The following is a 17,036-nucleotide window of genomic DNA, read 5'->3' as shown; positions in this document are numbered from 1 at the left end:
ACTAATAAGCTCTTTCAATCTTGGTATTCAAAGTACACTATCAAATCCAGAACTAGACTTCTAGCCTTCAAAGTAATAGCCATAACATGAATTGGGAGTGAGGTGGGGGGGGGGGGGGAGGGTACAGCCATCCTTCAAGCCCAGACAATGTTTAAATCAGAACATGCTTTAGCACCATGATTCCCAACCTCGGCCACACATCCGAATCACCTCAACTTTAAAATTTCCTGATGCTGAGGCCATAACCCCAGATAAAATCAGACTCTCTGAGGCCATGATTCAGATATATGTATTTTCTAACATGCCCCAGGTGATTCCAAAGTGCAGCCAATATTGAGAACCCAGAGGATAAGGAGTACCATACTGTTTATTTGGGAGAATGAAGTTTTGTCACGGAAGCTTAAAATCTCCAAAGTCCCTGAGAATAAAGAGCATATTTCCTTACTAAAAATGGTCTCTTGCTGGCATTAAAAACTCTCCCTGCCTTTCTTTCTTATCAGGGCCTTATATAAAGCAGGAGAGAAGCATCTGAAGCTGCCTACAGTCAGCACAGATGTGACAAGAGAAAGGTTCAATTTCATCCTTGGTTGCTTTTTATCTACAGGTAGGAATCCTTAAATCCTGGCTTTTCAAGAAAAGGACCTCTTGGAAGCAAAGTGAGCTCATCCTACAGATGAGCAGGAGAACAGAGGAATGGGCAGGGGACAGCCCTGTAAAGGAGGGCTGGAAGGAAGAATGCAGGTCTTTCTTCCTGGCCTCCCACCACTTGAGACCCCGAGGTGCAAGCATGTTCGGGCTGGTATTGGGGCCATCTGGGGGCTCAAGAGACCAACTGGGATACAGTATCACTATTCATATGTTGTCTGCTTCTGAGAACAAGATACTGGGATAGCCTGAATGTCCTCAAAGGGTTTATAAGAAAGGTTACCCATATCAGGCTTAGCAGCAGTTACTGATTTGTAAAGGACTTCTCTCCCTACCTCATGTCTTTTTGGAGTTTAAGTCTAGATTGGAATTTGAGATGGGGCAAAAGGGGAAAGAAGAGATAGAAATGCTGCTTTTGCAGAATTGGCAACTATTCCTCCTTCTATCCCATATGCTAAAGAGTTTAACCACACGCCATGCAGAGAGCACCAAGAGGCTGATGGAATGGGTAGGGCAACACATTCACAGGCAAGAGAAGCAGAAAAGGGAGTGGACTCACCGCTTCCCAGTAGTGTGATTTCCTCTCCTCCCAAGACTCTCTTACTCACAGGTGTCAAGACTATCTTGCCTGACTTAATGGGAGTTTGAAATTGGGATTCTGAATCCAGAATCATTTAAGTGAAAGCACAATGGCCCTGAAACCCTTGCTCCAGGATTCTACATGCAGAATTCTTGGCTAAGAACCAGAAATCAAATGTTGTTCAGTATGGTCCATGGTTTAAGATAAACAGATTTTTCTCTGTGTCCCATAGGGAGCAAGAAGCTCCAGGAACCCAAAAGGCTTAGGACTGCTATCTGTTCTAGCTTTTACACCACGATTCTTTTAGTTCACTAGGTCTTTTGCCCCATGCGGACTAGAAAAATGCAATGGCTTTCCCAGAAATCACAGCTAACGAGGGCAGAAGCAGCCTTAAGTACCATGCAAAAAATAAAATGGTCAAAGGTAGAAAGCTGAGGACACAAGCATGAGGAATCTGGTCTGAGATGCACAGCACATAGAAAGGAAAAGATAGATTTTTCAATCTAGGACTCAAGAGCCCCCTTAAAAGATGAACGTACTTAGCTTCCTCGACTACCTCCACCTCGGCGTGAGCTGTGATTGGTGCATTGGAGTGGGCTCCCGTGGGGTCATCGACATTCAGCTCGCCATTGGTTGAGCTAACCACCTGCAACAGAAAGATGGAGTGTGACAGACATCATGGCAACAGGAGCCTCCTGCCAGCACCAGAGAAGGTCCCTAAGGGGGTCTCTAACTAGTCTATAACTTAGATACTAACCAGGCAGTGTCTGGAATACTTGTTTTCCTGAGCTGAGGGACCAGATGTCCTCATTTAGGTAAGGTTCCCAGGCCATATCATGAGAGGACACAGAATGCAGAATGCAACAATGTGATCCTATAATAACTTCCATATTGAAAGCCTACTCTGTGTCAGCACTCTGCTACACTGTGTGTAAATTTAATCTTCACAAAAAGACTATGAAATAGGTCACGTTACTCTAATTCTACCTCTCTCAGTTTATTATGCTAGAATTATAAATAGACTCAGTGATGATGCTGAAAAAAATTCTAAAATGGAAATCAATAGTGGGCATCAGAAACTATAAGTAATCACACTTTCCTTCAGAAATTTCTTCATGGCTTTGACCACTGGTTTGAAGTTACTCAAATAACAAGACTGCCGGATCCTCTCTGTCTCGTGAGAGGACAGACGGTAAGGAAACGCTTTTCCTTGGAAGACCAGTCTTATTTCAACAACCTTTATTTCAGGTTCACTGTCATCCCATTTCTCACTGATGGTCCCCGAATTGTAACTGAAGGCTCTCACTCCTGTCATCTGGTTAATGTGGACCCGATCAGGCTTCTCTTGCTTGTGCAGCTGCTTCTGTCACCTGGTTTCATTTCCACATGATTCCTGCTTATGTGGGTGCTGGGAAGTGGGAAAAGGGACCCCGCTGGACAAACCACTCTGCTGTTAAAGATCTTGGCTGAAACATGGGAGAGAACCACAAAATAGGATGAACGGTTCGGATATCATATGCCCTTGGGTAAGTAACTTCTATTTGAGATGGTTTCTTACAGGTTGATGGGAAAATTACACAAGCGAATGTATGACATGGTACATATGTCCGGTACAATACCTGGCACACAATATGGTAGCACAGCATACATAATAACTACGAAATGCGTTCTAGGATTAGTCAGCCCTGGAATTGAACCCTAGCTCCACCACTTACTTGCTGTGAGTCCTTGGGCGAGATCCTCAATCTTTCTGTGGCTAAGCTTTCTAATCTGTAAAATGGGGAAACAGTGCTGCTTACCTGATAGGGTTACTGTGCAGACAATGCACACCCAGTGTTTAGCCTATGGTACATGGTAATGGCTCAGTAAGTGTTCATACTACTGTTATTCTCCCTCCACAAATGTTTATTCTTATCTCCCTCTAGATCTGGGGTCCTCACCAGAAGCTTATTTGAAAAAATTTCCTGCATAGTCATAAGAGGGCAGGAGGAAATGTTTAGTAAAAGGGATCTTTGGGGTATTTATTCAAAGAATAAAAGGCACACAAGGTAAACACTGCTTACTAGCAGTATTTACTTACCATTATTTCTAAATCAGAATATTTATTGATCTTATTAATAATACATGCTTTAAAAAATGGAAACAATGCTGTGTGGTTAGTCAAAGAAACTTACAACAATAAATTTGGACTTATCCAAGGGATCTGCTAGTGATCAAATTTAGCACCTCTGATTAAGGGAACCACTCAACTTTACTTATCTCCTGACATAATAAATATTATATAACATTATCTATGTGATATTCTTGCCAAAGAAAGTTTTATCTGGATCTAAGTATGATGGGAAAAAAAAAGCAGACAAACCCAAAACATGGGGCACTCTATAGGACAGCAAGCCTGGACTCCTCAAAAAAGACTGCTCTTAAAAAATTTTTTTCCCCTTTTAACACAGAGATGAATGTTACAGACTAAGAGAAATTAAATGACTAAGAGATTGAAAGAGACTAAAGGGTTATAAGAACTAAATGCAAATGTAAACCTCGATTAGATCCTGGACCCTATAAAATTAATCTGGGGGACAATCGGAAATGTGATAAGGATTGTAGATTAGATATTATAGAATTATTTAATTTCTTAGATATGACAACGGTGTTAGTTACATAAAAGAATGCATTTGTTCTTAAGACACTTTGACTAAACTACTGTGAGATAAAGTGCAATCAATATTTATAATTTACTTTTAAATATTTTAGCACACACTCTCCCCCTCACCCCCCACACCACCACCACAGAATGAAAGACATGTGGCAAAATCTTAATAATCATTAACTTGAGTTAATCTGCATGATTTGCATGCGTTCATCTGACTACCACCACCACTAACTTCTCCATAAATTTGAAAATTTCAAGAAGAAATTTGAAGTTAGGCGATAAACAGCAAAAACAAAATTTGAGGAATGAAGTTTTGCAAATTAGAGAAGCACAGCTCCTCATGCTAATGCTGTCCTGTGAACTTCCTCGGCCTACATTTATTTCTTGGGGCACAACCTGGCTGCACACTGGCAATCATGCTGGTAAATGCATTCTGCAAGCATAAGGGCTACAGGAGAAATCATTGTAAGTTTTCTAATGAACAGCTCAGAACTAGACAAGATGTTAAATAAAATATCTTGGCCTCTACAATATGAACAAAGCAGGGGGCAGCAAGCATCACCACTGCCAACTACTTGATGACTTTGGGTCATGGCGCCTGCCCACAGCGTCTCACATGTATGCTAATTTCTCATTGCTATGAATTGCCACTTGGCCTATCAGCAATGTTGGGCAATCTAAGGAAGAAGAGGTTATCTACATTTTACAGACTGAACATCTTATCTGTATCAGTGAGTACCTGGTCTCAAATGAATCAAGCACAAATCTAATTACCAGGTGTCTAACTTTTAACTTAACTATACCTAAAATACCCTTGGGAATCAGTGGCTACTAATCTAGGTCTTTAGAGCAACCACTTCTGAGGCTAGAGGTGCAGTTTGTCAAATCACGAACTGTTGCCTAGACACAGTGGAATTAACGCTAGAATAGGTGACCAGAAAGCTGGGTTCCAGACCTCACTTCACCATCAACCACCTCTGGCGAGCCCTGGTTTCTAATTCTGTAAGACCTGGCCAACAACCTTGGTCCTATCTACCTCATAAATACTACGGTAGTTAAATACAATGATGTTATAGAAAGCAATTTGAAAAATTGTAAAAACAACAAAAAAAAAAAACATACACAACAAAAAACAAACCAAAACACCCTTACAAATATACTAAATTATTAGTATTTTAAGCAGTATCATTTTTATACCCTTTCTACTGAATTTTTAGTATAACTTCATTAAAAAATAAGCTTATTTATGTACCTAGAATACTGAAAGTTATTTTGTCGTAATCACTATTAGAATTAATCCGACATTCCTCTGGCTATATCACTCACATAAGACCAAAGAAATAGCTTAAAGGACTAACCATGAAAGAGATGAAGGTAAAGTGCTATTTGGAACTTTACTCCTCAATACTGGTAACACCTCCTTTAATAAGTAATTTAATATTTTTTTTTAATTTTTATTTATTTATGATAGTCACACACACACAGAGAGAGAGGCAGAGACACAGGCAGAGGGAGAAGCGGGCTCCATGCACCGGGAGCCCGACGTGGGATTCGATCCCGGGTCTCCAGGATCTCGCCCTGGGCCAAAGGCAGGCGCCAAACCGCTGCGCCACCCAGGGATCCCTAATTTAATATTTTAAGTAAAAAATTTGAGTTATTAAACTTCATTTTTCAAAACATGACCATGAAGAAAAATGGGAATTATGTATCAAGGGAAGCAATACTTTAGCTGCTAATCAACATTTCAATCCTACTTCTCACAACTACCTATGTGGTAATTCAGTACTTTAGATTCCCTACCTATAAAATGGGAATACTATTGACCTTAACAAGAATTGTAAATGATTAAAAATTAGAAAGATTTGAGCAAAGTAATTATTAGTTAAGGGTTAACTGTCGGGCAGTCCAGGTGGCTCAGCGGTTTAGCACTGCCTTCAGCCCAGGGCATGATCCTGGAGTCCTAGGATCAAGTCCAACATCAGGCTCCTTTCATGGAGCCTGCTTCTCCCTCTGCCTGTGTCTCTGCCTCTCTCTCTCTCTCTCTCTCTCTGTCTCTTATGAATAAATAAATAAAATCTTAAAAAAAAAGTTAAATGTCATTCTTAAATCTCATGCTTTTGCTTGGTCTTGGAGCTTTCTAGATATTTCCTACACATTTTAATTTAAACAACTTTGGAATCATCTTTTTTGAAAGAAAAAATATACTGCCTTCTTGAATTTAGATCTTCCACATTTGTAAGATCTATGGATATAGTGTAGTGGAAGGATGGGAAACATGGAGGTATAGGAGCAGGGGGGTCCTGCCTATTACACAGGTTAGAATAGGAGTGTCCACGTGCCTTACCAAAGCAAGCTTTTCTCATCTTGGTGCTCTGCACTCCCTACCAATACCAGAGTTTTGGTATCTGCAGGTTATCCAGGTAGGCTAAGCATGGTTTGACCACATTACCTTTGGGAGGTGAGATGACTTGAAAATATGTGGGCATCTGTTGTGCTAGAAAAAATACAGCCAATCTGGTTTGCAAAAAGCATAGCTTTTATGAGTATACGCAAACTGGGGCTACAATGAAAAAGGCAGATGTAGTAAGAAGAACCAGGACTTAATGTAATATTAGGGAAATGGTACACTTGCCTGTCCTCTATCAAGGAAGCTGGCAGAACTTAGTTTTATAGGGAGTAGAGGGAGGTTGCATTTTCCAAAAGTGATGCCAGAGACTCTAATCAACTCCAATTTTAAAGATAACCCATCACAGTGGACAGTAGGAAGCACTACCCAAATGAGCACCTCTGTGTTCTAAGAACACAAATCTAATAAACTGTCCAGATATTCCTGATTATGAGGTATTTTTCTTTTAAAATTATTTAATCTTTGCATTTTCCCCTAATTAAAAGGTAAGCATGTTTATTGTAAAAAAAAATTAGAATATTAAAAAAGACTACATAAAAAGTGCAGGTTTCCAGTGACATGGCAGAGGGAAATTCAGTATCTTTCTTGAGGAAAAAAGTATGCAAAATATTTACATAAAAAGACTAGTAAATATTTTAGGCTTTGTGGACTATACAGTCTGTGTGGAAACTACTCAACTCTGCCATTGGTACAAGAAAGCAGACATATATAATATATAAACAAATGAGTATACTTATGTCCTAATAAAGCTTCATTTATAAAAACAAGCAGAGGGTGGGATTTGGCCCACTGGTTGTGTTTGTCCTCCCCTACTCTACATTGTTTCTTTTTTTTCTTCTGCATACACTAACATGTATGTATATTAATCCTTTTATATATAAATATTTTTGCATATATGTGTGAAAATTAAAATGGGGCCAATTTTTTTTCTTTTTCTTTTCTTTTTTTAAAAAAAATTTTATTTATCTATTTGACAGAGAGAGAGCACAAGCAGGGGGAGCGGCAGGCAGAGGGAGAGAGAGAAGCAGACTCCCCGCCAAGCAGAGAGCTCAATGCAGGCTTGATCCCAGGACTCTGGGACCATTACCTGAGGTGAAGGCAGACACCCAACAGACTGAGCCACCCAGGTGCCACAGGTCAAATTTCATATATTGTTTTACAACTTGCTTTTTCTACAACACACCTTGGGTAATTCCCATAAGACCCAGAGATCTCTATCCACTGTATGGAAGTATTATATTTGTTTAGTTAATGCTGAATTTTATATTATTTTTTAAAAATTTTTTTTAAAATTTATGATAGGGAGAGAGAGAGAGAGAGAGAGAGAGAGAGAGAGAGAGAGAGAGAGAGAGAGAGAAAGCAGAGACACAGGCAGAGGGAGAAGCAGGCTCCATGCACCGGGAGCCCGACGTGGGACTCGATCCCGGGTCCCCAGGATCGCGCCCTGGGCCAAAAGCAGGTGCTAAACCACTGCGCCACCCAGGGATCCCTTTTATATTATTTTTTAATTACTGTTGAACATTATGAACATTTAGTTGTTCATACATATGAACATTTAGTTGCATCAGTTTTTCTTTCTTTCTTTTCTTTTCTTTTTTTTTTTTTTTGCATCAGATTTTCTGATATTAGAAACAAGTGGGGGCAGCCTTGGTGGCTCAGTGGTTTAGTGCCTGCCTTCGGCCCAGGGTGTGATCCTAGAGACCCGGGATCGAATCCCACATCGAGCTCCCTGCATGGAGACTGTTTCTCCCTCTGCCTGTGTCTCCCTCTCTCTCTGTGTCTCTCATGAATAAATAAATAAAATATTTTTTAAAAAAAGAAACAAGTAGCAACAAATATTCTAGAACTGCAGCATCCTTAACAATAGCTAAGCTATTGTGGCTGCTGAGCACGAAAAATGCAGCTAGTTCAAACATGTTCTGTAAGAGTAACATATACATCAGAATTCAAACACTACATTTAAAAAAAAAGGAAAATATCTCATATTTATTCCCCCCAGATTTTATTTTTAAGTAGTTTCTACACCCAATGTGGGGTTTGAATTTACAATCCTGAGATCAAGAGCCGCACACTCCACCAACTGAACAAGGCTGGGCATCCCTCTCATAACTATTTGTAATACTGACTACATGTTGAAGTATTTTAAACTAGATTAAATATGCTATTTATTATTTTTTAGATTAAATATGTTATTAAAGTTAGTTTCACCTGTTTATTTTTACACTTTTAGTGTGATTACTAGAAAATTTGAAATTACAAAAATGACTCATTTCCTTTAGCAGCATTGTTCTAAAACATGAATCCTCTCAGTATCTGCATTTCTGAGGAATATTTACCTGAAACTGGATTAACTGAATCAAAAGTGTAGATATTTAAGATTTTAAAAGATAATACCAAATAATCTTCTGAAATAGTTTAAACTCCTGTTTCAACAATACTAGATGGATAAATTTCTGCAAATGTGACAGATGAAGGCTGATATGTATGTATATGCATATAAATTATTTCTACAAGGATTCGGGGTACCTAGGTAGCTTAAGTCAGTAAAATGCCTTCCTTTGGCTGATGTCATGATCTCGGGGTCCTGGGATCAAGCCCTGTGCTGGGCTCCCTGATCAGCAGGGAGTCTGCTTCTCTTGCTCTGCCTCTGCCCCTACCCCCACACTAGTGCACATTCTCTTTCAAATAAATGAATAAAATCTTAAAAAAATATATTTCTACAAGGATCATTAGGAAAAATAGCAGTCTCTTTCCCACTCCACTATTTTTCCTCCTTTATAATGGATTCCTTTGGTTTTTACCTCCATATCTCTGAATAACATGCATCTTGATTCTTTATTTTTAGGCATTAGATTCACCTTTTCCATCCCTCTAGTCTTCTTCTACTATAGTTTATACTGTAATTCTGATCAGATCAATTCATAGTTTTATATTATGACTATTAAAAACTATTTATAGTTGTGCCATAGAGTATATACCATGGTTCTTTCCTTCCCTGTATAATTTGTTTTGTTTTTTTTTTTAATATTTTATTTATTTATTCATGAGAGACACAGACTGAGAGGCAGAGACACAGGCAGAGGGAGAAGCAGGCTCCACGCAGGGAGCCCGACGCGGGACCCAATCCCAGGACCCCAGGATCACACCCTGGACCGAAGGCAGGCACTAAACCGCTGAGCCACCTAGGGATCCTCAATTTCTTGTTTTCCTTAGAGTTAATTATCTTTTGTCTTTTACTATTTCATTTTTAAAACCCTTTTATCTTTAAAATGTTTAAAGTATAGTTGACATATATGTTTCAGATGTACAGCATAGTAATTTAACAATAACATACATTATAAAATGCTCTCCACGATAAGTGTAGTTACCCTCTGTCACCATACAAAATTATTACATTAAAAATTTTTTTTTAAGTAATCTCTACATCCAACATGGGATTCAAACTCACAACCCTGATATCAAGAGCCAGACGCTCTACCCATTGAGCTAGCTGAGTGGCCCCAAAGTTATTACATCACTGACTATATTCCCTGTGCCGTACTTTTCATCCCTGTGACTTGTTTCTTTTCTTTTTTAGAGAGAAAGTGAGCAGGGGCTGGGGTGCAGAGGGGGAGAGGAGAGCGCATCTTAGGCAGACTCCATGAGCAGCTCAGAGCCTGACGTGGGGCTAGATTACATGACCCTGAGATTATGACCTGAGCCCAAATCAAGAGTTGGATGCTTAACTGACTAAGCCACCCAAGTACCCCAGCTTATTTATTTTCCAACGGGAAGTATGTATCTCTTAATCCTCTTAACCTCTTTTGCAACTACCAATTTGTTCTCATATTTATAAGTCGGTTTCTTGTTCATTTGTTTTGGTTTTTTGATTCCACAGATAAGGGCAACATATGGTATTTTTTTTCAGTTTGACTTATTGCACTTAGCACAAAAGCCTCTAGTCTACCCATGTTGTCAAAAATGGCAAGACTTCATTTTTGTGGCCAAGTAATATGCATGTGCACACATACACTACATCTTCTTTATCCATTCATCTATCCATGGACACTTAGATTGCTTCCATATCTTGGCTACTGTAAGTAATGCTTCAATAAACAGAAGGGTGCATGTATCTTTTTGAATTAGTGTTTTCATTTTCTTTGGATAAATATCCAGAAGTGAAATTACTGGGTTACAAGGTAACTCTATTTTTTATTTTTATTATTTTTTAAATATTTTATTTATTCATTCATGAGAGACACACAAACACAGAGGCAGAGACATAGGCAGAAGGAGAAGCATACTTCATGCAGTAAGCCCAACATAGGACTTGATCCCGGAACCCCAGGATCATGCCCTGAGCCAAAGGCAAATGCTCAACTGCTGAGCCACCCAGGCATTCCTATTTTTTATTTTTTGAAGAAATAATTTCTATCATTTTAACCTCTCTCTTTGCTCTACTTTCTGGGAGGCTTTCTTAAACTATCTCAAACTCTTGAGCTTTAAGTTATGTTCTTAATTTCTAAGAGCTCTCTTTTTTTTTATTTGCTCTTAAATGTTCCTTTTTATTTTTAATTTTTTTAGATTTTTTTATTTGTTCATCAGAGACACACAGAGAGAGAGGCAGAGACACAGGCAGACAGAGAGGCAGAGAGAGAGAAGCAGGTTCCATGCAGAGAGCCCAACGTGGGACTTGATCCCAGGTCTCCAGGATCACACCCTGGGCCGAAGGCAGGCGTCAAACCACCGAGCCACCTAAGTGTCCCAGAATGTTCCTTTTTAAAATAGCATCCTGAGGTGTCTGGTTTAGGATATGATCTCAGGTCGTAAGATCAAGCCCCATGTTGGGCTCTGCACTGTGCATGGAGCCTGCTTAAGATTCTCTCTCAGGGTACCTGGTGGCTCAATCAGTTAGGCGTCTGCCTTTAGGTCAGGTTGTGATCCTGGGGCCCTGGGCTAGAGCCCTGCATCTGGCTGTCTGTTCAGTGGGGAGCCTGCTTCTCCTTCTCCCTCTACTGCTTGCCCTGCTTGTTCTCTCCCTCTCTCTCAAATAAATAAAATATTAAAAAACAAAAACAAAAACAAAAAGATTCTCTCTTTCGGGATACCTGGGTGGCTCAGTTGGTTAAGCATCTGGACTCCTGATTTTGGTTCAAGTCATGATGTCAGGGTTGTGAGATCAAGCCAGTGTTGGGCTCCGTGCTCAGCAGGGAATCTGCTTGAGATTCTCTCTCTCTCACCGTGCCCCTCCCCCACCAATCCCCACCATTCTCTCTCAAAAAAAAAAAAAAGAAAAGAAAAAGAAAAAGAAAAAGAAAAAGAAAAAAAAGTGGGAGACTGCAAAGAGTACAGGGGTGGGACTTTTAAGTATGGATCACACATTAATTCAATGTTCCTTTTCTTCAATATAGCTCCTCACCCCCAAATGTGCTCATTTCCCCCAACTGTTATACCCTCTATTTTACCCTTGCCAAAGAATAAATATTTGGTCTTTGCTAGGGATGGGGAGAACATCTAGGGATCTCTGGCTTCTTAGAAAACAGACTTTTAACCACTCATTATTTTAGCACATGGCCCTCCACACCAACTTCCCCTTGTAAAAAGCCAATTCTGAGTCTTTGGAGGATTACCCAGTGAAAATAGGCTCTATTGGCTCAGAATTCAGTTTTCTTGGGACTCGTAAGTCATTGAATAATTGCCTATGTGCTTTCTAGCATGTCACATTTTATTGCTATTGCTTCGTCTGTTTTTTCTCTCCTTGTATGGATTCATGCCTTTCAAAAAAAGCCTTTTATCGTTCTTTTAGTGCTGTTTCAGGTGAAGGTGAGAGCAGATCTTTGAGTTCAATCCATCATTATTACCTAGATGTTCTTATGATTTTTTTTTTAACAGAACCAACAGCTGTCTCCTGACTTCCTGTGAATAACACAGTGTTCATGAATCACTCCATGTAAAAAACATATTCTAGACAATCAAGCCTATCAAAATGCATTTCTACATGCAAAAGGTTTGTCTATCCTTTTATATGATTTGGTGGCTCTGAGTTTACTTATGTGCCCCAACTGATAGTGTCACTTAACAGTATGAGAGACATATTTGAGTTAAGATTATTAAAACAGTAACATATAAGAAGAGTAAAGAAACACAGATGTTCTTAAGTACAAGAGACAACAGAGCTTCAAAATAGTCCAAATGAAATCAGAAATAATTCTCTAAGACCACACTTACTCCAGAAGGAAAAAAGAAACAACCCAACTTCTTGGGTACCCACTCAGAAATGACTTTGACCAATTAACATCCTCATCTCTTATGTGCTAAGGCACATACATCATGGAATGAGCTACATATGCAGTCTCTATCCGAAAAAATACTTATTTTCTATATTTCGAGTCTGTAAAATTCACATACTAGACACTAACATACTTCTACCTTGACATTATTTTTATGGTTTATCATGAGTAGATCAAGGTTGTAAGATTTGTTTAACCAGAAACCAGTTCAGAAATCATATAGATGTTTCTTAGTCAATGACAACAACCAATAATCATCTCAACAAGTGATTCTTACAAGTCCACTTAGGCAGAAAATCAGCACACAGATATTGAGTTAACTATAGAGGCAGCTCAACCTTACAGTAGTTTCCTTTCTAAAAGAACCAAAGTTTCAGAAGCAAGTCAACATTCCACCAGCCAAGCTGAAAAGGCCAGGAAAGGGCAATAAAGGCAGTAAGTACCTGCACTGATCCCCCATGGCGGTCTGCAGCCAAGTGAGACGTCAGGTACGAGGTATTGGTCTGCCGGCTGGGCTGGATTTCCCACTCTCCTCGGCGCTCTGACGATGCAGTCTGCTCAGGCATTAGGAAGCATGAGAGCAAGATATGGAAGGAAAGGTGAAGCAACAGCAAGCAATAACAAAATCAAGTACATTAGTGTCCCTGAGTGTTTTGTTTTCATTTTGGATTTTAAACTAACAACTGCTACAAAGCACTGAGAAAAAGTTAGCTTGGCTACATTCATTTCAGCCTAATGAGCCAATACATCACAGTCTATAGCACACCAACCTCACCCAGACACAAAAAAACAATAATCACCAAAAGAGGGGTGGGGGGATCACCAAAAGCTGAAATCAATTTTAGCTTCCATATTAGTAAAATTTCAGTAGCCACTAAGCAGACCAAATTTAGAACGTTAATACTGTTGGACAAAGGAACAATCATACTTACAAACCATTTCACTGATTAAAGATCTACCTAAATAGACAGTAGTCAATACAGAAAATTCCTAGCATTATGAATCAAGATAATATGGCTTTTCCTTAAATAGGGAGCCCACCACTCTCAACATAAACCTCTATAAGACTTTCAACTAAGATAAAATGAGCAGTGGCAGTGGCTGGAATATGCTTTCTTCTCTAAGAGGATGAAAAAAAATATATCTTCAAAACAGGTTCATGGGTCAAGAAATATGAAAAGATGAGGGTGGGTAAGGCTACAATGTTTACCTGATTCCTCTAGCTAATGGCCTCTAGTCTGGAATTAGAAATAGTTTTAGATATGACTACTACGAATTGCTTTCTTCTAGAAAGCAAAAAGCAGATCTTTCCCCAGCAAAAGGAGGGCTTGGGCTTCCAATCCAAAATGTTTTTGGGTTCTGCTTTCAGTTCTGCTGTCATTCAGGCTCTCTTCATTCCTTCTTTACCTGTTCTTTAGATCTCACACTATTCTGATCTTGCTCATTTGTGATTTTTGTTCTGAAGAATCTGTTTAGGTGCCTCTTCCCCTGTACCAGATGGCTGAGGAGGTGTTAACATCATGATGCTCAGCTGTAACAGTCCTAAGGCTCTACAAAATGAAAAATGAGGAGTTGGAGAGGCAGCAATGAGGGATTAGTAAATCAAATTTTAATTGCTGCTGATATAAACAACAGCAGGGGTTGGGATATGATATTGCTGCTCTGCATGAATACCAGCAGGGATGCAATAAATCTTAGAGATGCTCACAGCTATCAAAGTTGTATTTCATAAAAAAGAAACGGTAAAGGAAAGAAGTAGTAGTTTGAGGCTCATACTTTCCCTCTCCTGTATCTCATGGACAAGAGTTGTTTAAAGTTCCTCTGTAACTTACCAAAAAGGCTTTTTCCATTAAAACAGAACCAAAACAAAACCAGAGGCTCATATACCAGCTACAATTTATTCATCTTTATTAATGGAATATGAAGTACTGTAAAGGATCCTGGCCATGTTTCCTGATATTTCTCGGGGAATGAGCATATTCTGTAAGGAAGCAGCTGTATTAACTTACTTGCTAAATTCTCTAACAAAAGAGGGGTTTGGTTCTTTTTTTTTTTAATTTTTTTAATTTTTTTTTTTGAGGGGTTTGGTTCTATACCACTAGTCACATCTGAGAAATCAAAGCTACCCAAAAAACCCGCCCTTCAGACTATTTCTGCTCACGGAAGTTCAGATGTTTCATTTTCAAAAATAAGACTGTAGTTTGTAACATAATAACTTTTATAAACTTACTGACAGTATCATATCCTCAGAGCACTTAATCTCGTATCTTACTACTAGAGATTTGAGAATAAATCTGGGTTTATTGTTTATTTTTTAAAGTAATCTCTATACCCAATATTGGGCTTGAACTCACAATCCCAAGATCAAGAGTTGCATTCTCTACTGACTGAGCCTGCCCAGGCACCATATGAATAAATCTGTTCTAATATTATAGGTAAAACCCATAACTATTACCCACTAGTGATAGCTTCTTCAGTTCTCTCTAGGACTTTACCGTTTTCTTAAAATTTTTTAAAAGATTAAAAAAAATTATTTATCCATGAGAGACACACACAGAGAGAGAGGCAGAGACAAAGGCAGAGGGAGAAGCAGGCTCCATGCAGGGAGCCCGATGTGGGACTCGACCCCAGGTCTCCAGGATCATGCTCTGGGCTGAAGGCGGCGCTAAACCGCTGAGCCACCCGGGCTGCCCAACTTTACTTTTTGTAATATTTATTAAGTAGGATATTTAAGCTCCTAAACTACTATGAAGAACGGTCAGTTTTCAAAAAAATTAAATATTTAAACAATATCCAGACACTTAAAAGCCACTTGGTGGTGTTTTGAGTTCTAGGATACATGTTAAGGATGATTACTTCTTTCATGAATGCTCTCTGTTTTGCACTTGTTCTTAAGGCAGATAAAGCTTTGAAAATGGCAAGAATGTACATAAAACACTCATATACTTTTAAGCTTAACAAAATCTGAACAGCTGATCAACTATTATTTCCATTTTTACTGAAACACATATCAGAAGTCTGGTTTGATGCCCCTGATTCACAGGACAGTGTACCATTTATACTCATTCTAGTTAAATACATAATTTGTTGGAGGAGTTAACATTTTTGTGTAGATTTTGAAAATAGAAGACATTTTCCAAAGGCCAAAACATCATACTCCATCTCTATTATCAAAGCAGTGTGTTATTTATCTTTTAAAAAGAGAAAAACAATGTTAACTGCTTCATAAATGCTTCCACAGTGATGAATGAAGAACATACCACACCATACTACTGCCCTCCAATGCCTTCTATATCCACTGAAAGCAACAAAATCAAGAGAGAGATATCAATCTGAGGTTGCTGGTTTATCACACCGGGAATTACTCTTCATCACAATACTAAACTCTATGGCTATTCTCTTCTAGAATTTAAAGACTAGGACTGGTATATAGAAGTTGATATAGTAGAAAGGGTCATTTGTCAGTTTTAGAAAGCAACCGAGTACCCAGGAACTAGAAGAAACCGGGGAATTGTGACAAGTACAGTATGCTGCTAATGTACCTGAATGGTAGTCTAAGTAATGTTGTGTACACACAATTATGACTGGGCATAATCTGCACAGGATATAGCCATACCAGTAGAGGAGATCAACATGTAAACTCTTCACTCTCCAAGACCACTCAAGCACATATGTCTATCTAACAGGCAATCAGGAGCTTCCATGGACAGAAAAGTCACTGGGCAAGATCAGTCCCTCTGCATTACTTGAAAGGCAAAGGTCCACATGGAGTGTGAAAATCCCCAAAGGCAGGAGCAGGAATCTCAAGCACTGGGAATTCTTTGGGGGGAACACTTTAAAATCTTCTGCGGTGATTGCATTACCTGTGTGGAAATGTTTGGTTTACTGTCCGGAAGGTGAATGTGGTGATCACATTCAAATCAGAAAGCAGTGACCGGGGAGGAGGGCGGGGGGGTGGGGGTGAATGGGTGACGGGCACTGAGGGGACACTTGACGGGATGAGCACTGGGTGTTATTCTGTATGTTGGTAAATTGAACACCAATAAAAATTAATTTATTAAAAAAAAAAAAAAGAAAGCAGTGACCCAGCAGAGCATAAATCAAAGACAAAGCTAAGAAAAGTTACTTAAGGGGAAATTGAGAGGAGCCCAGTGTAAAAAGTCAAAACCACCACATATGCTGTCAGGCAGAGGAAATGAATCTTTCCCTGCAGTCATCTGGCCAGGATTAAAGGACAGACAGTAGGGAGGAGGACACTAACAAGAGGGCAGGAAAATATAGTCTGGAGACAGCCCAGATACCACCTCCATCTATGGCTTGAAAATCATCTCCAATTTTTATTGGAGATAAAGCTCCTGTTCTCAAGTAAAAGGCAGGCAAATATTTTTCTTCTGTTGCAGCAAATAAATCACTGAATCCTATTCTTTATATAAAGTTATATAGTCACTTCGAAAAATTAACTTTGGTTACATTTATAAAGAACTT

General features: G+C 39.1%; 1 protein-coding gene across 8 annotated transcripts in view; it reads right to left on the bottom strand.

Moving 5' to 3' along the window:
• The window catches only part of CSNK1G1 (casein kinase 1 gamma 1), a 170,499-nt gene that overhangs the window by 11,434 nt on the left and 142,029 nt on the right, over positions 1-17,036 (bottom strand). For 5 of the 8 annotated variants that reach the window (XM_055319827.1, XM_055319826.1, XM_055319831.1 and 2 more), the window contains 2 exons: positions 12,995-13,105; positions 1,765-1,871 (listed from right to left, as the gene is read on the bottom strand). In XM_055319827.1, the coding sequence (XP_055175802.1) occupies positions 1,765-1,871; positions 12,995-13,105 (218 nt within the window). Of the gene's footprint in view, positions 1-1,764; positions 2,692-12,994; positions 13,106-17,036 lie in introns of all 8 variants that reach the window. The other 3 variants (XM_055319832.1, XM_055319833.1, XR_008663732.1) reach the window with 2 other exon arrangements.

This window comes from Nyctereutes procyonoides, unplaced genomic scaffold (assembly GCF_905146905.1).
Source record: "Nyctereutes procyonoides isolate TBG_1078 unplaced genomic scaffold, NYPRO_anot_genome, whole genome shotgun sequence".
NCBI classification, from domain to species: domain Eukaryota; kingdom Metazoa; phylum Chordata; class Mammalia; order Carnivora; family Canidae; genus Nyctereutes; species Nyctereutes procyonoides.
This window is presented reverse-complemented; position numbering and strand designations above follow the sequence as displayed.